The sequence below is a fragment of the Sphaeramia orbicularis genome, chromosome 15 (genome assembly GCF_902148855.1).
Source record: "Sphaeramia orbicularis chromosome 15, fSphaOr1.1, whole genome shotgun sequence".
NCBI classification, from domain to species: domain Eukaryota; kingdom Metazoa; phylum Chordata; class Actinopteri; order Kurtiformes; family Apogonidae; genus Sphaeramia; species Sphaeramia orbicularis.
In genome coordinates, this window is record NC_043971.1 from 49,197,888 (window position 1) to 49,223,601 (window position 25,714).

Sequence of the window (25,714 nt, forward strand, 5' to 3'; positions counted from 1 at the left end):
TTTTTGCTGCTGCAATATTTGTTGAATATTGAAATTAATATTTGTATAGCCATTTTTGTAATGCATGCAAATTACTGTGCACCAAATTTTCTTGTTACAGGAAAGAACCATGAATTAATTAAGCCCTAAGCATATCCACTGTAGAACTGAACCAAACCTCACTGAGCATTGGTCACTCAATACAATACCATACAGTATAGATATCATTAAATTTAGTGCAGCCTTCTTTTGTTTTTTTCCTCTAGAATTACCACATGGGTTTTAAAATATTTAGCTTATTTACTAGAAATCCATTTTAAGAACAGTTTTCATTGTTGAGATATGCGGCTTCCTGTCCATCACTTGAAACAAACAGTGAAACTAAGCTGCCGCACTGTATTTGAGTGTAGTTATTTGAAGTTTAACTTCAGTTGCAACATCTTTTACCAAGAAACAATTGAACGGAGCATTTCCCATAAAGTGTCTTTCCTTGTGCAGGGTTGTAAACTTTTAGAGTGGGTTTCCTCCTACAGTCCAAACATTCAGGTGGACGTTCTGCTGTGTAAATTTGTGAACAGAAGTTCTATTTTCCACCCAGTGCATTGCTCACAACTCTACAGAGAAAAAGCAAGCATACACAATGAGTGCATGAATACTGCTCTGGTAATGAGCATAACAATATAACAAGAGTATAACAAAGGAAGTTCCACCCATTTAGTCAGGATCAGCTTGTTAGTCATATTGTGCGATTGTATGGTTTTACCGAAGGTCGAAGGCCTTTTTAATGTTTTAAGTCCCTCATCTTCCTGCACATATTAAATTACAAAACTGTATGGTAAGTATCTGTCAGTTAGTTTTAATACCTTTTCATCTAGGACCATGTTTTGGTCAATAATTTGTCCAATACTGTTGTTTGTGTTTGAATATGCAAAGGTCTTGGCATTGTCATCAGACATTCCATTCAGGTAGATAACAATAGAAATATCATCATGCTTATACGTTAAACAAAGAAAGCAGCCATAGTGTAGCTCCATGACGATACCCCTGCCCTCTGGAATGGGCAAGGGTATCGTGCATCCGTCCATCTGTTCATCCGAGATTTTTGTCCAAACCGATTTCTCCAATGCTATTCACCCGATTCTTTTCAAATTTAATCTAATCTTACTACAACTGTCTTTAAATTAAAATTCAAAATGAATCCCTGGGTAGACAGGGTATCACTGAGCAGGAGGGGCAACGTGTTGTGCAACTGGGCAACTTAGAACAACATAGAAGTGATGCCATTTAAGACCTTGAAGGTTGCAGTTTTACACCCATACCCAGTTCTGAAACCTGACTGAACACTAGATAAGGTGTTATGGGCTTTCAAATAATCAGTAAGCTGACTATGTCACCTTATACTTGACTTTGATTGTTTTGGTAATGGCCTTGTGTCTGATATTGCAATGCTGTTTATTTGTCTCATTTTAAAATTCATACATCTCCATTCTTTTGGGGTTTTTTTTCATGATAGCCTAGTTTAACTTTCTTCAAGTAGTTCAGGAGGGTTTTCACACTGTATGGGAACCAAACTATGGTTTAGTGTGACCAGGACAGTGTTCCAGCAGGGTCTTAAAAAGTCTTAAAAGTCTTGAATTTACAAATCTGCATTTAATACCTTAAAAAAGTCTTTAAATGGTATTAAATTTGATATGGTGGAGCTTAAGTTATGTTGCCATAAACTTGTCAGCTGTATTGTGTTAAAATGTGTCTGTTAAATGTCCAGGCTGCAAAGAAAATAACATTAGTCTACTCAGTTCCACCTGTTCCAACCCAACAATTTCTTTTGAAATTAGGAACCAATTATTGCTAACTTCACAACCCCTGGTGAGAACAGAACATTCAGCCCAACACACATACAGCCAATATAGCTGATTTTAGGAACTTTAAGGGATGGTTTGCAAACAAAATGGCAGTAAATGGGTACTAAATTCTGTTCTTAGTGGTCTTAAAAAGGTATTAAAAGGACTTAAATTGAACTTGTAGAAACCTGCAGGAACCCTGCAAGACCACCTCTTTGTTAGACCAAAGACCGGCTGTTGTTGCTGTTGTGACGATTCACACCTGCAAATTTGGTTCAATTCAAGCTGGAAAGTATGAAAGTCAAATGACGTCCAAATGAGATAGGTGTGAAAGCACCTAAAACTGCTCCCATATAGCAACATGTTCAATTTGAAAGAGGTGAGAAATGGCGACGTAAATGTAGGTACTTGAAGAAAGTCGTCATGGCTCCCTACCTAAAATACTTAAAAATGGCGTTGTCCACGTTCACAAAGGGACTACTGGAGCACCATTTTGGACATTGAAAAGCACAGAGGAAATGTAAAAAGGATGGCATAAATTAGACAATACAGGTCAAAAATAGCAGACACTCAGTTCTAATTGTGTAAAACCTCCCAGTGTTTTGTCCTTTTTGATCCTCCAGACAGGCAGACTTTAGGTTTTGGTAAAGAAGCAGTTGTTTGGTGGATGGTTGCCCAAATGTCCATCAATCTCTCTGTAGATGTTGCCAGTGGTTGCAGACCTTCCCTGCATGAATACATTTGTCAGTGGTTGGACTTCGTGTTGTATCAGTGGTTGTGATAATGCAAATGGTAAAGTGACTTTATTTTTCTTCCAATGTCCCTCATATGTTGTGACTGCAAGAAACAAGAAACATGTGAAGAGGGAGAGATTATAGCCACAGAGATTTGTGGATTTTTAGGGCTGGGTTTGTTTAGTTAGTGCTGCTCTACAGATGTCACCTTTACTCTTCAATACTGGATGCTGTATGAAGTCGTACCATTACAGGAAATGCTGTAAAAGGTGTATCCTTTTAGTGCCCCCCCCCCCCCCCCCCCCGCCCCCAACGGCCTGTTTCTTGTCTTCAGATGTCCTCGACTTGTACTAGTTTGCCTTCATTGTGCGTGAAATTAATGAAAACACAAGAGGACTTGCCAGGTAGTAGGCAGGTTTTGTCTGGTGTGGTCTAATTTCTGCAGACAAGCAGGAAGACAGTGTGTTTTATGCTCCAGCAACTGGAGGAAATAACAAAGCAGTTAACTGTTTGTCCTCTTTGTCTGTGTCACACTAAGATAATATACAGCAGCTGCATCATAAGACATTCAGGGAAAAAGGAAAAAGAGAGAAGAAGATGACTTATAATCACTGTTAACCTGTTAAATGTCTGAGGAAAATAGAATTAATATTAAGAGCAATAGTTTCAGATGTTGGATTACATCAAGTAGGGAGTAGGGCTACACTGACCAAAATTACATAAAGCAACCATAAAATAATACAATACATTATCACCCCATTTTTCATTAAAACTATGTGGAAGGGAAGGACCTGCAAACATTTTGGAGCAGATCCACAAAAGGGGATTTAAAAAAAAAATGTCTTTAAAGATTCCATTTGTAACATTTATGTTAACTTGTGTGTTTTTTTGAAGTTGTGTCAGTAGCCGGATGTTTATCTCTGAAAAACATACTAGATTTATAGGCTAATGGTATCTATGGTTGCACATGATTGTGACTGTAAAAGAGAGGTAATGAAGAAGTAAGGAACAAGCCCAAGTATTTTAGCAGAAAAACTGACCTGAGCACAGAAACTCAACTGACAGACACAGAAATCAGTGTTCAGGCAACTAGGATGGTTATTAGCTTTGAAGTGGAGTTAACTAATGTCAGCAAATTAAAAAAAAAAAAACAGCTGCCGAGCACAAAATACAATCCAACACAAACTTCACATAAGAACACACAGATCTGACATTTTTAATCACTCAGTCAAATAAATCAAATTTTATTTATATAGCACCAAATCATAACAAAAGTTATCTCATGACACTTTACATATAGACCTGGTCAAAACCATACTCTCAAGCCAATTTAAGTTGTTAGAGTTTTAATGTCTGATGATGAGGTCTCTATACTCGGAAATGGTATAATGAAGATGATTCTTATAACTATAAATATTGGTCAAAGAATAATCCTAAATACAGGTGAATCTCGCATTGCTATGTGATTAAACAAAGTTGGAACTGAAATGATTAATCAATTAATCGACTCAAATTGATTATAAACATTATTCAAATTGTATTTTCCTGAATTGAAGTTTTGTTTCCTTAAATTTGCTGCCGCTAAACATTGGTTCCACTCTTGTGTTTCACATGGACGTTTATTGTGACGCGCATGGTGTCAGGATCAAAGTTGTATGTTAGTTCCATGTTCAGTTATTAGTAAGTTAGATCCAAATGTGTTGAAGACTGCAGTGCATGCTATTTGACTTGTTTGTTGTCGTTTATATCTCTAGATATTTTCATATATACTTTGAGACTGTTATTTCTATATAGATATATTTTATATATTATATTTTTTTACTTTTACTCACCTATTTGAATAATTGTTTAATGGAATCAAATCAAAGAAGATAAACGGTAGATTGATTACAAAAATAATCAATAGCTGTAGCTCTAATCTGCAGTAAATCAATTGTCACAGACCTTAGTGAATCACATCATGTGACTTATTTAAATACTTTGTACACCAAAGTATGTGCTTTGAAATGAGAACTCTCACAAACATGCAGTTAAGTTAGGTGCAAAATTAATTGTGTCCATGTATTTCCAGTGCTAATTTTGTGTTGCATCCCTGTAGTACATCTCACCAATATTTACCTTCGCCAGAACGTATTGTGATCACTTTGCTTTGTGTGTTTACGTGTTTGTTTGTTTGTTTGTTAGCAAGATAACTCAAAAAGTTATGGATGGATTTTCATGAAATTTTTAGGAAATGTTGATACTGGCACAAGGAACAACTGATTAAATTTTGGTGGTGATCGGGGGGCAGATCTGTCTTGGCGGAGGTCTGCACTCTCTGAGTGCTTTTCTTGTTATTTATTTATTTAATTTTTTGCTATCATTAATGTCTAATGTCATATTTCAACAGCCTTTGCTCCCTGTGTAATTTTATGTATAGATCAGCTGCCACTGATGGAAATGCACACCTGAATCTATTTAATACTGTCATTTCAGGATTAAATGTCATTGTAGCATTGAATGGGCTTTATGCACAGCCCCACTACTTCCTGAACTTCAGGTGGCTCCTTTATTTCCTGTCTTTCATTATTGGACACACTGATTAATCCAGGTGTGCTTAGTTAATAAGTAGTGACAACAAGAAGTAGCAGGCACATCTGGATTAATCAGTGAGTCCAATAATGAAAGACAAGAAATAAAGGAGCCACCTGTAGTTCAGGAAGGAGTGGGGCTGTGCATAGAGCCCATTAGTGGACATACACGTGTTCTGTTTATTTGGATCATAGTTCAGGATAGAACACGTTCTCACAGATGATGTTATTCACGCTCACAGTATCTCCAGTAGATGTGCAGTAATGGAGTAGAGCTGCAGCTTCCACAGTATGTTTGTTGCCATGAAGTCAAGACCGTCTTGAGGCATAAACGATGAGCCAGAGGACACTATAAACATCTCACCTCCATGTGTCCATCTTTCATCTGAACAGCCTGACAGTAATCCAGACCTGAACCCTCCACGAGCAAATAATTATCACTGCATGAGGTTAAGAGGAGAAAATCACTCACACCCTGTTTCCATGTCCTAATGTTGGCAGATCACCTCAGTTCCATTAAGCCAGAAACACCTCATAAAACCCCTTATTCTATCAAAGAACACTCAAACAAGCATTTAACGAGTCGGGTAAATAGCATCTTCCTTGACAAGCAATATATGAATACTGGAAAACCAGAACAACAGAGAAGAAAAGTAGCATGTTGGAAACAAGGGAGACCAGAACTTAGCAATAACTGGTGGAATTTGATGACAACACGATGATAAATGTGGTGATGTACATTAACCCATAAACACCCAATGCTACTTTTATGGCTGTTCCCAGCTTTTTTTTTTTTATTTTTTATTTAACCTTTCTTAAGTGATTTATCACCATTTATTATAATATTATCCTCTGCATTTTGCATTTTTTAGTAAACATCATGTATTTTCCTATATTTATTTTACTAATCATGAAGATGTTCATAAAAGTGTGGCAATGGCAATGTCACTGGGCTGGTTTCCCATTGATGGGAAACCATTATTACTGATGCTAGTCAGTGAATGATGCATACCCCTCCATGTATGGATTGATCCTTTTGACGTCACTTGACGTTATGATTTCAGTCTCATCTTTGCTCTTCTGGTCTGAGCCAAGTCCATCTTGTATTTGAACTTTTCCTGTATAATTTTAACCCAAAATTAATTTTTCTGTATATTTATCTTTTTTAAAGTGATATATCACCATTTATTATGATATTATCCTCTGTAGTTTGCATTTTTTTCCAGTGAAAATCGGGTGTTTTCCTATGTTTTATTTATTATGCTGATAGAAAGCTAAACGATAGACTTGAATAAGTTATACTTCCTCCCACTCCTTTTCAAATGTGCAAATGAAGTCATACTTTGTTTTCATGCATATGTATAGGTGTTTTTTTGTTTGTTTTATTTTCTTAGAATCTTTCATCTACAAGGACAAAGTAGGATTACTTTATTTTGTTGCATATTCCAAATAAACTAAACTAAAATGTATGAATTATGCAGATGTTCATAAAAGCTCAGATTAAAGTTGATAGTTATTATATCAGAATAAGAAAACTGAAGAAAAAGTGACCTTTTCAGGAAAGGTATCAATAACTGAACATAAACTAAGTGTCTCTATCCATTATCATTTATCAAACTCCATGGGTTTTACTTGTGAATCAATGTTGTAGAAGATGACGGTGTTTCCATGTTCATCACAGAGCCTCTGAACGTACAAATGGGTCATATCTGATGACCATGAAAAGGTGACAAACAGTATTTTACACCAGTTATTTACATGCATTGATAGGACTACACTGGTCTGCAATTTTTTAGAAATGATTTGCTTCAGAGATTAAATGTGCTAAATGTTACATATTTTAATAAGATTAATTGGAAAATAAATGACAAAAGTGCTGGTTTGCTGATGTTTTCAAAGTATATGATTAAGTGTTATTACACATATATATTGGTTTATGTACATTTATATAATAGTTTTATAAATATTCCACTAAATAGAACCTGTAAAGTGAATGTATTCTAATATGCAGACTGTTTTGAAGTAGATCTTGTAGCTCTGAGACAAATATTACTTTTGAGTCAAACCCATTCTCTTGTTAATTCTTGAATTTCGCATTTTGACCCAAGGCTGTATCTTGGAAAGTTCAGCCAACCAGCGTTTTTTACTTGATTTTTCTTTATCAGTGACTCTCATGTGGTAAAATTTCATTACTTTTTTCTGGAAGCATTTTCCTTGTAGACCAGTGTTAGTGGATCAACAGGTATTAAATATTTTAGATCAGCAGAAGCTATTGTTTGATGGTGGATGTTTGAGTCTTTATGGGTCAAGTACAGTACAGTTTTTTGACTCTGATGTCTTTGTCTTTGCAGCTTCCATCTTTCGCTACAATGTCCTGTCTCTGGTTTACTTCCTCTACCTGTTGCTGCTGCCCTGCTTTATGTGTCCCAACAAACACACAATCAAAGGTAAGGCCACAGCGCACCGACATGGGTCTAAATGAAGTCTATTCCACAAGACAGAACAGCTTAAGGCTCATTTATGCTTGCTTTACGTACGTAAATCGGTTTCTAACGTCAAGCGTCACTGCCTTCACACTTCCATGCGTCCAGCGCATTGAAATGAGTGTTTCTCAGTCAATCCACCAGAGAGCACTGTTCTTAATTAACATACTGGTTAAATACCACGAAGAAGAGTAAAGTTTTTTGAGAGGAAGAAAGTCAGTAATTACAAACATGGTGACAACAGAGGGGGTTTTACTAATGTGATACCAATGTTGATATTCAGGTTAGGATCAGAGGTACTGTTTTTCTGGGGTGGATTATTCTGCACAGGCAGAGAAGAATAACCTAACTTTACCAAGGGCAAAAAGTTCTCCTTAGATTAAGATGAAATGGAAAGTACATAATGTGTGCATAAAGCAAAAAGCAGCTAATAATTAAGACAACAATAACAGTTTTATTTTTTTTAAAAATTTAAAATAATTAAAATGCCCCACAAGTGGCGCAATGTTATCTTCAATTCTATACCAAACCTCAGCTTCATTGAGACATCTGGATTATTTTGTTTGGTCTTGGTGTGGTATGCAGGATGTCATAAATGAATATGAACAAATACTGCAAGTAGCAGTGGTCAGGCCCTCATACCTACATAGCAGAGCTGCCAGTATGAGGAAATTTTACAATCCTGCATGTCATAAAATCCTATTAGGTGTTGACATACTTTCAGTTATCAACTGTACAAAGACTAGAAATGGCAGAAAATTGTGGCAAAATTGCATATTCAAATCAAAATGATAGACTTTGTGTTGAGTTTAGAGTATACATCCAAGAGGCTTATTGGGGAACTACACCTGCTATATGTGTACGTATTTGATACATCTAAGAATGTCTAGGGCAGGGGTGTCAAACATACAGCTTGTGGACCAAAACCAGCCTCCCAAATGGTCCAATCCGGCCTGTGGGATGAATTTGCAAAGAATAAAACAGTCAAGGATGTCACTTGACAAGTTGTATTGATTATAAAGTTCACTGCTATGTTTTTCATGTGTAGCTGCCTGTTACTAAAGGTTTTGTGCATTTGTACATCCACTGCGATGTGTAAGTTGAAATGTACACATATAAATGATAAGTGGAGTCATAATATTGTTCAAATTGCACTTTATTTTAAAAGAAATGTGTGGTTATTCATGGTTTTTCAGGTTATTCACATTTTTTGTGAAAAGATAGTTTGTAATATAAACATTTTCATACTTTAACTTTTTTGCACTGAAACAAAGATTTGAAGTTGTCATGATTTATAAGTTATTATGCTTTTAATTTACTGGTCTGGCCTGTTTGAGATTGTATTGGGCTGTATGTGGCCCTGAACTAAAATGAGTTTGACATTCATGGTCTTAGAGACTTGATTTTGTGGAATTTTCTACGCAGCTGCTAGTAAGCCATTTGTGGAAAAAGACCAAATTGCCTTCACCATTTAACAAATGGTCACCCTCCTGATAACTTGGCATCTCTGAAACAGCATACCTTATGACTGTTCGACTTATAATTGATCTTGTCATATGACCCACTTTTTTGCCCAAGCCTAGGTGGCTGTATGGCATTGGCTTTGCACTGGTCAGTGTTCAGACCCTGATTTAAACCCTGATTTACTGAATATAGTGAAGAGAGTAGCAGCAGTCTGCTTTTTTTATGGCAGCATTTGGCCTCAGCTCAGTTTGGAAGTGATTTAAAAAAAAAAAAATGCATACACTAGTCACAACTTTTGACCCAAAAACGGAGTCAAATTGAACCGGCACCAGTTGGTGGAGAAGTTCTGTAACTCTATGGGGTTTTAGTGATGTAATGATGTGGCTCAAAATGTTGAGGTGTATACTAATAGCAGACATGGTAGAGGAGGATATCATATGCATACGTGTGTCTGTACTGCCTTCTGTGATTCGCCTCTTTGTTCTTTTGGTATCATTCTTTGTCTGTCTGTCTGATCTGTTTAATAAAATAGACACAGGGCTTTTATTTTGGTGGTTAAACAAAAAGGAGACAAAAGGGGAGCGCTGGGGGGATTTCCCCTAATGGAAAACCCTCTAGACTGCCAAGACACTGACACATGCACACACACACACACACACACACACACACACACACACACACGAAAACCTCAACAGCCTAATAGGAAGCAGCAGTGTTTTGCTCTATGGAGACTGAAGAGACAGATTTAGCCCGAGATGGAGATGACTCACCACCTGGAATTTCTTCAAATATTCAATTATCCTCCTATAAATCATGTACAAAGCTCATACTCTTAATTGTACTTTCACGTAGGGCATGGGCCAGCAACCTTTACTATCTAAAGAGCCATTTTTGAGCAGAAAAAAACAAACAAAAACAAAGCAAAGACATCCTCACTATGTTTTGCCTCAAAGTGGTGACTCTGTGAGAAGCTCTTTAGATCAGTTGATAAAGAATACGTCGAGATGAAATCAAAGTTTTATTGCATGTACAGAACTATAAAGACATCACAGAACTACACTAAAGAAACTGGTGACGTTTGTCATTATTGTCTTGTGCAACAAAAATCAGCTGGTATGTGAAGGTTTATGAATGCCTTCAGTGTCATAAGATAAAAAGTAGTCTAAAGTAGTAATCTTTATTGTCACTGTTAACGGAACAATGAAAATTCTGTTCTGTTTTAGCAACAGATTCTTAAAGTGCAAACGAAAGACTATATAAAAACTCACACTGTATATAAAAAAACCCCTCACAAATCTATACTGAAAATATGTATTGAAAAATACTGACAATATACAAAACTACAAAGAAGTACTGAAATGAGCTCTATCAGAAAGAAGAAATACATACAACATATAAAGGATATATACAAAGTTATAAAATATATGAGCAAGGTAAAATTAAAAAACAAGGTGCCTGAGTATGAGTATTTTACATTTTACAACTGCATAACATCAGAATGAAGAGCCAAATGTGGCCCCGGAGCCATAGGTTGCCCACCCCTGACATTGAAGGTAGAGGAATATCTAAGGGTGTAATTCCTCCCTTTTTAATTTTTTTAATGTGGTTGTGTTTGGACCATTGCTGTAGTAGTACCCTCCACTCTGACCACCACTTCTACCAGTTGAGGGTGAGTCCCACATCCTTAATATTACCTGTTCTATTGATTTCCCAGAAGACTGATCAGTAATTAAAGTTGAATAGGATCTGTTTCACTTTTCGTCACATTCATTGAACATCTCCTCTACTAGCTGTCCATTTTGGTGCACTCTGAGAGAAATGAACTTATTTGAAAAACAGCCATGACTGCTAAACAGCAATGATATCAGTAATGATGTGCAATGAAGATCTATGATGTGAGAGCTTCCCATGAAGCACCAGAAGGCAAGTTGATTTTTGTGTGTTTTTTTTTTTTTTTTTAAATAATATAATACAATATATTGTTTTCAATATAAACAGCAGGGTCACACTTCAAAGCAATCCTTCTTTGATGTAAAAGGTAATTTTTGCTCACCTTCTATTGCCTGAGTTTGTTTGGAAGCTAATGTGTTTTGATGCATTAGCTAAAGTTCAAATTACAGGGTTTTTTAATGACTGTTTTTGTAAAAGAAGTGTGGTAACTTTGAAGGGGGCTTCAGTTTCCTATAAGAGAGAGCTGCCCGAGGGCAGGCTTACACTTCTGTCATGAAGAGGTTATTAACACCAAAACTCCAACTACTGAATCAATGTTGTTATGGTTATCTTTGCATTATAAATATTTGACTTCCAGTGTTTTGTTTGAGTCACACGTTAAAAATAGAACAAGAAAGTGTTTCCCTTCAAATGAAGTTCAATACATGTATATCAGCCTCATGCATTTTAAAAGCCCTAACCCTGACCCTGATAAGACTTCCATGAAAAGACTTGATATTACAATGTTAAGTTACATTAAAATGCGGTTTTTGTCCCGGTCGCGTAACGCTGGACCAGCTCTATACTCTCCATCGGGTACTCGAGGGTTCGTGGGAGTTCGCCCAACCAGTCCACATGTGTTTTGTAGATCTGGAGAAGGCGTTCGACCGTGTCCCTCGTGGTATCCTGTGGGGGGTGCTTTGGGAGTATGGGGTCCGGGGCCCTTTGCTAAGGGCAGTCCGGTCCTTGTATGACCGAAGCAGGAGCCTGGTTTGCATTGCCGGCAGTAAGTCAGACCTGTTCCAGGTGCACGATGGTCTCCGGCAGGGGTGCCCTTTGTCACCAGTTCTGTTCATTATTTTTATGGACAAAATTTCTAGGTGCAGCCAGGGGCCGGAGGGGGTCCGGTTTGGGGACCACAGGATTTCCTCTCTGCTTTTTGCAGATGACGTTGTCCTGTTGGCTTCATCGAACCTGGACCTTCAGCGTGCACTGGGGCGGTTTGCAGCCGAGTGTGAAGCGAGCGGGATGAGGATCAGCACCTCCAAATCCGAGGCCATGGTTCTCAACAGGAAAAAGGTGGTTTGCCCTCTCTGGGTCGGTGGAGAGTCTTTGCCCCAAGTGGAGGAGTTTAAGTATCTTGGGGTCTTGTTTACGAGTGAGGGAAGGATGGAGCGTGAGATTGACAGACGAATCGGTGCAGCGTCTGCAGTGATGCAGTCGCTGTACCGGTCTGTTGTGGTGAAGAAGGAGCTGAGCCAAGAGGCGAAGCTCTCGATTTACCAGTCAATCTACGTTCCTACCCTCACCTATGGTCATGAGCTTTGGGTCATGACCGAAAGGACAAGATCCCGGATACAAGCGGTCGAAATGAGTTTCGTCCGCAGGGTGGCTGGGTGCACCCTTAGGGATAGGGTGCGGAGCTCAGTCACCAGGGAGGAGCTCGGAGTAGAGCCGCTGCTCCTCCGCGTCGAGAGGGTCCAGCTGAGGTGGCTCGGGCATCTGTTTTGGATGCCTCCTGGACGCCTCCCTGGGGAGGTGTTCCGGGCATGTCCCACCGGGAGGAGACCTCGGGGAAGACCCAGGACACGTTGGAGAGACTATGTCTCTCGGCTGGCCTGGGAACGCCTCGAGGTCCCCCCGGAAGAGCTGGAGGAGGTGTCTGGGGAGAGGGAAGTCTGGGCATTCCTGCTTAGACTGTTACCCCCGCGACCCGGCCCCGGATAAGCGGTGGATAATGGATGGATGGAAGTTACATTAATGACAGTAAAAAAAAAAAAGCTCTTATGTTGATTGTTATTACTGCATTAGTAACATCATGGTAGTATTATAGTCTGTCCAAGATTTTTGTCCAGTTATTATATACTATTCACCTGATTTTTGACACATATGTTCTTTACCACTAGGAGAGGTGCGGTGCACAGTTTAATGGCTGAATTTCAGTTTTTGGACTTTTTACGTATTTTTGAACATTTTAACTCAGAAAATTTTGATGAAGACTATTCACCCAATTTGACAAAGTGAGATCAGATTGAAACTTCAGACTTGGGCAGAATAATGTTTGTCTTGGTTTGACTGAAGTACCCAAAAAGGACAATTATTTAGTTTAATTTAGTTTACAATTATCCTCAGTTTCCAATTGTAAATTAATCCCTGGGTAGGCAGGGTATCAGTGAGCAGGAGGGGCAAAGTGTTGTGTGGTGGGGGTGGTGGCCTTAGTAAGCCTCGCCTACTTTTCCCACTAGTTATTAGTAGTATTAGGTCAACCTTCACCAATCTCTACTCTGTGGTTCCGCCCATTTGTGTACATATCAGTTTTGTCGTTTGAGATGGGTTCAACTAGAATTCAAAACAGTAGTCCATAAACCAGGGGGACATCATGTCTCTGTCTACCTCTTTCATTTCATTGTCCCATAGACAAATGTGTCCCTAGGTCATTTGAAGTGACAAGTTGTCCAGACACTGAACTAACTTACTACCATATTTACAGAGTATCAAATGCTGGAAAGTTGGGAGGAAGGGTGCTTCAGCAAACTTTTCAGTATGATCTGTGCCATTCTGTGTCATTTCTCCTGTTAATAGAGCCACTTGTGTAAATGGGAGTCCTATGGGTCATATCAGGTTTGAATTAGAAGCCCTAAAAAAAAAAAAAGTACAACATCCAGTAATATAATGTCATTGGTTTTAATACCAAATACGTGCAACCTGTCATTAGAGTTGAAACAATTAATTGATAGACTGAAAATGATTGAAAAAAAAATCCCTCAGAATTTTCCTGAATCAAAGCTTTGTTTCCTTAATTTCACTGCTGCTAAACATTGGTTCCACTGTTGTGTTTCATACAGACACTTATTGTGACGCACATGATGCCAGGATTAACAGAATCAACATGGAGCGTAGCTCAGAGGAGACAAGGACAAAAAGGCAGAAAATGTCTATGTTCACTTGTCTACAATGGAACCATCACTTACTCCTTTAAAATTTTAAGCTTTAACACAAACATTACAAATCTTTGTCCTTATTTTTTCAGTTGTATGTTAGTTCCATGTTCAGCTGTTAGTCAGTTGGATCCAAGTGTGTTAAAGACTGCAGTGCACATATTGTTTGTAGATGTCATTGGACTTTTTATATCAATAGATTTTTTTTATATTTTATACTATTGTTGTTATTTTTATATAGATATTTTATCTATATCCTTTTACTTGTATACTGTTTTGTGGTTGTTGTTTCAGCTGGTTCTGGAATAAAGGACAAGTTGTTTCTCATTTTCAGACATGTCTGTTTCACTTATATATAAATAATGAATAGATTAATTGATTACAAAGATATTTAATAGTTGCAGCTCGACCTGTCATAGTAGCTGAATTATTCCTTCCTCTCACATCTGACGTATACAGATTTTACAGGCTCACATATTTTCATGTCGCATTTCCTGTAGACCACTGTGTCTCTGCACCTTCTTTACTTTCCTGAAAGCTAAAGGAAACCATTAGGAAACTTCTGTGGCCAAACCATTCCACTTGCGCCATATAATATTTCCATACTCTGGCCCAACTTTACACTGTACTGAATGTTAGTGGGTTCAGGCGGTCTGTCACTCGTATAAATGAGAGAGTGTGAGACAGAGGTTTGGAAATGAAAAGACAGTGTTGAGATGGGCTCTGAAGAGGCATCTTGCCAGGTTGGGGTATAAATAAAAGATGAAAGCTATTTGTATTGCCTGTGTTAACAAGTCTAAATGATAGTCAAGGCCAGCTGGAACATAACAACCAAGTGTGCAATGGCTCAGACAGTTAGCATATAAGTCCACAAAGCAGTGGTGTTTTCTGTTGATGTTTTCTCAGGAACCTTTCTTTTATTTTTTTAATATTTTATTTGAACTTGTTCGCATCGACATATAATACAAAAAAAATATGCCACACCTGACATTGTTGCCGTGACAGTCACAATAGTAACAATAATATTTTTCAGAGCTAAAAATAATTACACCGAAGTTCCACAACTTCAGCGTCACAATAATGTCAAGTATGTTTTTTTTAAACAAAGTATAAATAAATAAATAAAAAACTCCTTGAGGAAAAGTACAAAACACTCAATTTCAGTTACACAGCAATCGCCTCTAAAGAACCAAAGATATAACACAGCAGTACGACTCAAGCACAGATTTTGGGGGAACCTTTCTTTAGACGACAGAATTCTATATGTCTAATTCAATACAAAATGAAACCTATCTGCACAAATGTTGTTGAAGTATAAGTCTTCTTTTTGAGTAGAGGGTCTTGAATAAAATCTTTAAGAACAGCATATAAATTCTTTCTCTCACTCTCTCTTTCTCTCTGTCCCTATCTATCTAGCTATATCTATATCTATACAGGGTGTGTGTATATATATATATATATATATATATATATATGTATATATATGTATGTATATGTATATATGTATATATATATATATATATATATGTATATGTATATGTATATATATATATATGTATATATATATATATGTATGTATATGTATATATATATATATATATGTATATATGTATATGTATATGTATATATGTATATATATATATATATATATATATATATATATATATATATATGTATATATGTATATATATATATATATGTATATATATATGTATATATGTATATGTATATATATATGTATATATGTATATGTATATATATATATATGTATATATATATATATATGTATTTTTTTTTAAATTACCCCCAGTTCTGCATTTGATAATTTTTGGAATTTTCTTTTATGGATGTCAGTGGGTAGGGGATTGGTGGATATTTGTCCAAATTTACAGACCCAGGTTTTCATGCATGAGTGAGCAGGGGCAAATTGCGTAATCCAAGTTAAAAGTGGTTTGCGCGAAGTAGTGGTGGGATTTAAATCCAATCAAAGGTCATGGGAGGGGGAAATGGGCATCCATCTTGTTTTCCACAAAATTGCCAGGTTACAGCATTAACACTTTGGCCACCATGTCAATTTCATTTCTTTACCCATGGCAGCTGTTCCTGCCTTTCGAAGGTAATTCTACTTGTTAGGCCTGAAAATGTCACCGAGGACAGGCCAAGTTAGGATTAGGGTTAGGGTTCCCTGAGTCACTTCCAAGGCAGGACACATGAAAAAGTACAGAAGGCCTCCAAATTTATACCTTATTCATGGATCCATTATGTAATAACAGTTATGGGCTAGGGTTAGGGTTAACCCTTGACCTGTCCTCAGTGACATTTTCAGGCCTAAACAAGTTGAATTATCTTCGAAAGGCAGGAACAGTTGCCATGGGTAGAGAAATGAAATTGACATGGTAGCCAAAGTGTTAATGCTGTAACCTGGCAATTTTGTGGAAAACAAGATGGATGCCCATTGCCCGCTCCCATGACCTTTGATTGGATTTAAATCCCACCGCTACATCGCGCAAACCACTTTTAACTTAGATTGCGCAATTTGCCCCTGCTCACTCATGCATGAAAACCTGGGTCTGTAAATTTGGACAAATATCCACCAATCCCCTACCTACCAACGTCCAGAAAAGAAAATACCAAAAATTACCAAATGCAGAACTGGGGGTTAATATTTCAAAATGTATAGTTTTTTATGATACACCCTGTATACATATAGATACAGTTGACAATGTTCTCCCCTTACATTATCTCTATGTATTCAAAGTCCCCTTGCTTTGTGAACAACGGCAACCTCTCAGCTAGCAACTACACACGGAAAATGGCAAGTTTTGACAAAGATTTGAATGGTGCAATAACATTGGTCTGTTCCCTTATGGTGTTTTCATTTGCATGAATTTATTCATTTTGATGCCAGGACTTGCCTCTACAGTGTATCTGTTCCACAAAACAAGCCTCCTTTCATACTCCTTTGCTGCATCCTGGACCTAATGTGACTGATTTGAGAAATACAAGCATACCAGAGTTTGTTTTTTTCACACTAATTTTGTAAATGATAATGGGTTATGCCAGACAAAGTATAAACTAACCATAGTGGAAAAGAAAAATGGCTGTTTAGTCAACATGCTGCTTCTTGTAACGGAAAATGATGTTTGCATGCTGAAAAGTCATCACACCTAAAGATACATGAAACCAGCCATGTTCCAGATTCCTTGTGAGTGAAAGGTTTATCAGATCTGTGAGCAGACCGGCCCTTGGTTTTAGTTACACTCCTCCTGTCTCTTTCCCTCACACAGATCAAGATTGACTTGCAGCTTGTTGGATTTTCAAGAGGTAATATAATGACTTTTGAGTTGTAAAAGGGATTGATACAGGGGAGGAGAACATTTTGTGCTGCCCACTAGGTCAATGGATAGTCTCTTTTTTGTACATGTGCTCTAGATATAGTTCAAGAACATAATGAGACAAGTTTTCCTACAGTCTTGCTGACCATATGTCATGTTGGGGCACACTAGCAACCTGTCATGTTTATGTGAACTATGATGAACTTCAACTCCCTGCAAAGAATAAGCATCTATATTTGTATTATGAATGGAAGAAGATGAAATAGTTAATCTGTTGGACTAGTCTTGCATTGCCAGAATGTTTTTCTCCCTTGATGTGTCACTGTTCCAGCATTGGAGAAAGATGCAGCTTAACCAATATTATTTCTAAAATTGGGGGCTTGATATTTCTCTAATCGAATCATAATTGTATTGGTCAGGGATCAGCCAAGGGTGCTGCAAGAGTAAGTAAGTATGTAAATTTTATTTATAGAGCACTTTTCACAGACAGAGTCATAATGAATAATAATGGATTAGATTGATATAGCATTTTGCTATGAATGCATACTCAAAGTGTATACAGTGGATCCATTATTTATTCACTCTCACATTCTCCCTCTGTTGATGGTAAGCTACATCTGTATCCACAGCTGCCCTGGGGCAGACTGACGGAAGCGTGGCTGCCAATTCGCGCCTACGGCCCCTCCGACCACCACCAAACATTCATACGCATTCATACACCAGTGTGAGTAGCAGCACTGGAGGCAAGGAGGGTGAAGTGTCTTGCCCAAGGACACAACAGCACACAGACAGAGTGGGATTTGAACTGGTTATTGGACAATTATTGTGACCCAGAGTCACGAAGTGCTTTACAGTGCGAAGTACAAATAAACAGTACAAATAAAATACAATTAAAATACCATTAAAACACAATAAAATACAATCAAAATACAATTAAAATATGATAAATACATAAAGTGCAATCAGTTTGTTGCAAGGCCCTGCATCAGTTGGGAAATTAAAAAGCCTGCTTGAACAGGAGTGTTTTGAGGTGTTTTTTTTAAGACTCTCTACAGCAGGGGTTACCAATCCTGGTCCTCGAGGGCTACTATCCTGCATGTTTTACATGTATCCCTCTTCCAGCACACCTGATTCAAATGATAAGCCTATCATCAAGCTCTGCAGAAGTCTGATAACGACCGTCAGGTGTGCTGGAAGAGGGATACATCTAAAACATGCAGGATAGTAGCCCTCGAGGACCAGGATTGGTGACCCCTGCTCTACAGAGTCCATGGACCGTAGGTGTAGAGGCAGGTCCTTCCAAAGACGTGGTGCTACAGCTTTAAAAGACCTGTTACCTAAAACAGGTGCGAGGAACCATCAGCAGGTGCTGTCCTGAAGACCTCATGCTACGAGCCGAGCTGTAGGGCTGTATCAGGGCAGCAATGTATGCAGGGGTCTGGTCATGTAAAGCCCATAAAGTTAGCACCAGAATTTTAAAATGAAAATGATATAGAATAGGGAGCCAGTGGAGGGATTTAAGAATGGGTGTGATGTGGGCTCTCCTGTTTGTGTGGGTCAGAAGCCTCGCAGCAGAGTTCTGGACAAACTGTAGATGGGCCAGCTCCTTCTTGTGTAAGCATGTGAACAGGCTGTTACAGTGGTCTAAGCGAGAAGACACAAATGCGTGAGCACCTTTGTGAAACGCGTATCGGGAGACCTTATTTTGGCATGTAGGTGAGCATTAAAATGGCTAAATCCTCCCAAAATAGTCTGATTATATCATCCAAATCTTTACCACATCTTGTTATTTTCAGCATCTGTTTGTAGCTCAGAGGTTGATGTTTCACTTAATAGGGGAGACTTTGACAACAGCAACAGGCAGGTAGTGGAAGGGAAGGATAGTAACTGGATAATACACACAAAGTACTTATGAATGACATACTGATTCCAACAGAAAGTCAGACTGCTGTTAGACAAATGAAAGGTGACATGAGGAGCTATTTATTCATGTTGTTTTGTGTTGACATCACCTTGTCCATGAGAGATCATACCATTAAAGTAATTTAGCATTGCATTACATAATGTTATATGGACAACAAAGCTGGCACCTTAACTATAACTGAAATTAGTCACTAATGTCAAAGTGTTGGGAAACAACTTTCTAACTAACAGCTACTGCTTTAATTCAATTCAATTCAACTTTATTTATAAAACGCATTTCAGGCACAAAACAGACTCAGTGTGCTTCACAACAGGTATATTAATATAGCTACAGTAAAAAAACAATCATAAAAAAGAGAGTGAAAGTGCAAGTAAACAATCATATGTACACACATTTAAACTTGTACATGCGCACATACCCACACAACCACACATCCACACACACAACTCAACAGAATACCGTCAAAAAAATATATATTTTTAATCTGTTTTTAAAAATGGCTACTGGTGTAGTATGTCTATCAGGCAGGGTGTTCCATTTTTATCGGGCACATACACTAAAAGCTTTATAATATCAGTTAGCTGGTGCAGCCTATCATTATGTGTTTTTTATAATGTTATTTCATCTGTCCATTATATTATCTTAGTTTTATCTGACAGTATTAACACTCTTACTCTGTATTACACCAGCTGTAGTTTAAGGTTGGGTAATTTTCCCCTTAGTCATAACGCTTTGTCCGTGTGTACCTTGTTATTTTTCAGTGATTAATTATCCATTATTCTTGTTAACACAGTAATACACCAAAGAACTGACTTAAATTTTCTGACTGTGTTTAGGTTAGTCTGGACTTTAATCCAGGGCTGTTAACATGTAGTTTATGTTCAGGTAGTGCAAGCAAACAATGACACAACTTCAGTGTTAAACTAAATGGATTGAATGTATTATTAACCTTCCAGGGGAGCATATAATGCACCCTTTGCACTTCATATTATAAAAGGTCATATTATTTTTTGCAATTTGTATTAAGTCAGAATTCAAAAGTTGTTCATTTTTGCATGATTTGTAAAAATTCTGACCCAGCCACTAAAATCAGCACATTGTAAACAATGTAAAATCATTACACTAACACCCTTCTCCCAAGTGAGTAAAAAAAATACACATTGACACATTTTAGAACATTTGACATAGCACAAAAATAATAGTGCATATTAACCAATGTTGTTGTTAATCATTGACCTATGTTAAACTGCAAAAACAGAAAAATTGAGTGATTAAATTTGTATGTAGCATATGGAAAAAAAAGTTTTTTGCATGAAAAATGTGGTTTGTTTACATAACAAACATGGGATTGAAAGGGTTAAAAATATGACAATTATTGCGTATTTGGTATTTTTGTTTATGGCTCAAGTTGATGAAATTCAGAAAATGTAAAAAAGTAAAAAAAAAAAAAAAGAAAAATATTTTGGCATTATTACAGTAGATTATGCATTCTTTGTTGGTTATGAGGGGCCTCTGTGGGCTGGACATCAGAGAGTTAATTGGGGACTTGTCACCCAAACTCCCAAAAGAGAGTTCATCCATCTAACTGGTACAATGAGCCCTGGTTTAGAAGAAATGATTATGCTTAATCTCACTTTTTTCAGATGTGTTTTCATGGTGATTCTGAGAATTATCATTCCTCTGAGGAAATTGTTTGTGGTGAAACAAAGTTTTAGACTTATTTGATGATGGTAAGTCACAATCTTTAACGCTAAATTCCTTGCTCCACCTCATTTCACTTTGCCTCTGTTGTACCAATTTGGTATTTTTGGGTTAGCCCATAAATATTTGAGTATAGCTTACAGTTATCCCTTTTAAGGCCCTGTGTCCTCTCCTAAAGAGAAAAGGATAAATGTATTGTATGTTGGTGGGCATATAGCAAACATAGAGACAAAGCACAGAAACATGAGGTTGACAAACAAAAATTTATGTTGATTCCAGAGGAAGTTATAGTGCAAGTGTAGAACTGAGTCAGTTTCAGATGGTTTCAGATAGACAGGTTTGTTTCTTTTGGTGGAAACTAGACCCACATGTACACAAATGCACAGACAGAAATACAGAATGGTTGAAGCCTTGTGAGGCTGGTTTCATCCAGAGAGGGTTGGGCTGGAAATACAAACAGTACCAGAGGAAGCTGCTCTACAGCACTACAGCACTCTGACCCTCTGACAGTGACTCTCTTTGCACAACCAACATCCACTTTAGGCTAGAGGTAGAAGCAATCTCCTTCCTTCATTTAATACATATTATAAATAAAAACGACAGAAAGAAACTTATTCCAAATAATAAATGCTCTCTCAAGTACAAAAATCTGGTATTCAAAAGTGTATTTATCATCATTTGTATGTTGAAAGTACAAGAATACACTCCAAACTGACCTTCAGCCACTTGTATCTATGTTAATTATCTGATTTCTATGGAGTACACTTCAACAGGGTGGAGTTGCAAAGATGAATTTATTAGATATCAATATTACATATTATTTACTCTGGGAAACTGTGACAGTAAACTGAACATCTAACAAGACATTTGATGACATGAATTTTGTTTCTTTTTCGCTATTTTGTGATATTTGATTAATCAAGCAACAAATCTTGCTGTGAATCAAAACATTAAAAATCAAAAATTCATGAGATCTCATTTTTTTCATACTCAGCACAATAACAAATACTCGAAATTGCTGTGTCTTTAATTGAGGGATTTGTAATCTGTATGTGTGTGTGTTTAGAAATTGGCAGCTGTGCACAGATGGCACTTGCTGATCCTGGTTCCATATATCCATAGTATGGCTGGCTCAGTGGGGGCCACTGTGTTCAACTGATCCCTCCTCGCTTGTTTATGAGGCTGCTGAAAGCCCCTTCAGTGACTCTGCTGACAGCCTGTCACAGGTTTCATCACAACTTTATTGTGGATCATGCAGCTCATACGCACCTCGCCCTATTAAACCCAATATGGCTTGGCATATCGCTGTAGATCATCTGAGGTGGCCGAGGAGTAGAGATGCACTTGCTGGATATGAGGTTAAAGTGTCATCATATGCTGATAATATGATGTAAGATCTGGATGATTTTCCCAAAGATTTTGTACCTTGATTACAAAAATAAATATACTACTGGTAGCTAGTCATAGTATACTAGTGGCTGTAACTTTAATTTCTCCAAATCTGTAGGATTTTTATGTCTGTGCATTCATTTGTCTGTCTGTCCACCAATTACCCTTATCCAGGTCATGTGGGCAGTAGTAGGGATGCCCAGAACTCCCCCTCCTTAGCCACCTCTTCTACCTCTTCCAGGGGGACATTGTGGCGTTACCAAGCCAGCTGAGAGACATAGTCCATCCAGTGTGTCCTGGCTCCACCCTGGGGTCTCCTCCCAGTTGGACATACCCCCAGTCCCTCCCCAAGGACCCATCTAGAAGTTATTTTAACCAGCCACCTAAATCACCTCAACTGACTCCTCCAGCCATCCCATTGGGGAAACTCATTTCTCTGCTTTAATCTGAAATGTCATAGTTGTAACCATGGGTGAATGTAAGACAACGACCATCCAGGAAATTTAGATGTCCAGCTTCAACGTACAATGTCTGCTAAGCAGAATATAAAATAAACTAATCACAGTCCATTCCTACATATTTACATGTCAGCATATTGACAGGAGACAATACTTCAGAACATTGTGTGGACTGTTTTCATGTGATAGAAAATGAACCCCATAGGAATATGTTTAACTGATAGAGGGTCATCTGAGTGTTCATAGCAGCTGTTTACGGAACAGAACCCTCTACCACCATCCGGAATTTATTAGCACATACTCAGCATTTAGCACACGGGGTTAAAAAATCCAGTTTGCTTACTAAACAGTGGACTACTCAAAGTGTCTTGGGGAATCCCACATAACCACATTGAATATTTGAGCTTAGGTGAGTAAGGACATTCCATGAAAAAAAAAGTATCTGAAAAAACTGTTGCATTATGCTGTTTCCACCAAAACTTTTACTTTCCTGGGTCTCAGGAGGATATGAAATATATATATATAACTTGTGTTATGTTTCTGCAGCTACAGTGGCAGTGCTGATAATCTGTAATTTGATGATGAAGAATGATGATTAAGTACTTTTAGAAATGCAAAGATGAAAGATGTGCATGTTGAAAAGGCAGAATAACTGCCAGTAACCTTAGATGATGTGCCAGTCTTTCCACTGGGTTTAAAGGGGGTTTTAACAAATGAAAAGATAAAGGTATAATATATACTGTATAATGCATATATTAGTGTCATTGTGAAAAATGGGAAAGTTTTATTTCCCATTAGATTCCCTTAGTACCCCCTTAGTGGAATGAGCCTTTTACATTTTCTGAAATATAGGTTGTGGAGTCTGCTGTGGAGTTTTCATCACTGTTAGGCCATCATTTTCCTTTGACTGTTCGGTCTAGACTAAAATATATTTAGTTGATGGATAACTTTCTACCAAGTTTGCAATGGTTTTTCCTTCGATTCCCTTCAGGTTAGATCTAATAATGCCATTCACTAAGGTCTGGTACTACTGGGGAAAGATCAAGGTGCAAGGATTTCAGCTCCAAAATGAAGCAAAGTACCTCAAAAATAATACAATTTGACCTCTGCTGGATGCTGGGCATAAAAAACCTGGAGTTGGTCCTTGAGTGCTCAGTGGTAGCTTACTGTTAGTGTACTGGGTGTGTATTAGGATGATTAAAATGCAGACTGAATTTCCCTATGGGGATAATAAAGCAGGTTAGTCTTTTAGCTGTGATGTCTGCCATGTCAAGCATTGATGGCACTGTATTACAGCTTTCTTATTTGACAAATAATACTTTCAGAGTGTCTGTTTATTTAATAAAACATATTTTTCCTGACATACTGTACCTCTAATGTAGTTGTACTTTGTTACACAGTTCCTTTTGGGTTGGGGTGGTGTGACCATGATGCTGATGAAGATTTGGAGTTGTTCCCAGAGTGCTTTTAATGGCAGCTCACTGCACCTAATGTGTGCTACATGCTAATGTTAATGCTAATGCTAGGTACTATGTATCTGGATTAGGATGAGTGAAATGCAGAGGCTGAATTTCCCTACAGTGATAATAAAGCAAAGTAACCTTTTAACCTCAAAGCTCTTGAATAGCAGCAGCTCACCCATGGCCCCTCACTTCCCCCTCACTTCCTCACCTCCCTGTTCATCTGCCCTTATTGTCCAGATATGCTCATCACTGGCTTCAGAAAAACCAACGGGCTTCAAAACAGCAATTTGGAAACCAATAAGTACAGTTTCACTGGCCATCAGTTATATACTATGCGGCTGTGTTTTTAAACCTTGGGATGGGGTCGCCTGGAATTCAAATGGGGTCGCCTGAAATTTCTAGTAATTGATAAAAAAACCAAAACAAAACTTAATAATAAAAAATATATGGTGAGTTGAGAGAGAGACAATCACAATACATAAAAGACATGACAAACTGTGAAGCTGAAACTGCAGCACTGTGGTACTGTTTATCTGTCAAATGTTCATTGTGGTTGGTTTCAGATGCTGCAGCTCTTTCCTAATTCATAGTTTGAGTTATTGTTTGTTCAGTATTAATTGTCAGCCTTGTAAATCCAAGCTGGACTGACTGTACATATTCTGACCAAGGAAAATAAAATTCTCACTTTGTGCAGTAATCTACACCTGGCTTTACCGTTTCCGTCCATAATAATATACATCATATAGACTAAATGTCATCTAAAATTAACATTTATTTGCAACATGGTATAGCAAACTGTTACATGATCAAAAACAAATTAATTTTAGAAAAAAAAAAGGCTCCGCTTTTGAATGTCTAGAGTCGCCAGAAATTTGTGATGTTAAAATGGGGTCACGAGCCAAAAAAGGTTGGGAACCACTGCTGTTCAGTCTAAGGAACAGTCCTTTAACAAAGAGCTTCAGCACATTTAGACAGCTGCATCTTTAATTTGCTATTTGCAGCACATTCCAATACCTCTAATACTTCAAACTCTACCAAGTGCTCATGCCCTCATCATGACTTGATTCTGTATTAGTCAGTGATGCAGTACTTGATCATCCCTGTCTGGCATATTAGGCACACTTTGTACTTCATGTTATAAAAGGTCATATTATTTTTCACAATTTATATTAGGTTAGAATTCAAAAGTTGTTCATTTTTGCATGATTTTTAAAATTCTGACCCAGTCTCTAAAATCAGCACATTGTAAACATTGGAAAATCACTACACTAACCACCTTCTCCCAAGAGAGTAAAAAATGCGCATTGACACAATTTAACATTTAACCTAGCACAAAAATAAAAATGCATATTACCAATGTTGCTGTTGATCATTGACATATGTCAGGCTGCAAAAAAACCCAAACCAAACCAAAACAGTTTTTCTGTAGTTCATTGAAAAATACATTTTTTGTGTGTTTTTTGCATAGAAAAAATAGTTTGTTTACAAAGATCGCATTTAAAGGC

The 25,714-nt window shown here is 37.6% G+C and overlaps 1 protein-coding gene across 3 annotated transcripts in view; it reads left to right on the forward strand.

Moving 5' to 3' along the window:
• Window positions 1-25,714, forward strand: part of piezo1 (piezo type mechanosensitive ion channel component 1 (Er blood group)) — a 138,673-nt gene that overhangs the window by 40,234 nt on the left and 72,725 nt on the right. For all 3 annotated transcript variants that reach the window (XM_030155684.1, XM_030155685.1, XM_030155686.1), the window contains exon 2: window positions 7,476-7,571. In XM_030155684.1, coding sequence (XP_030011544.1) covers window positions 7,476-7,571 — 96 coding nt within the window. The remainder of the gene's footprint in view (window positions 1-7,475; window positions 7,572-25,714) is intronic.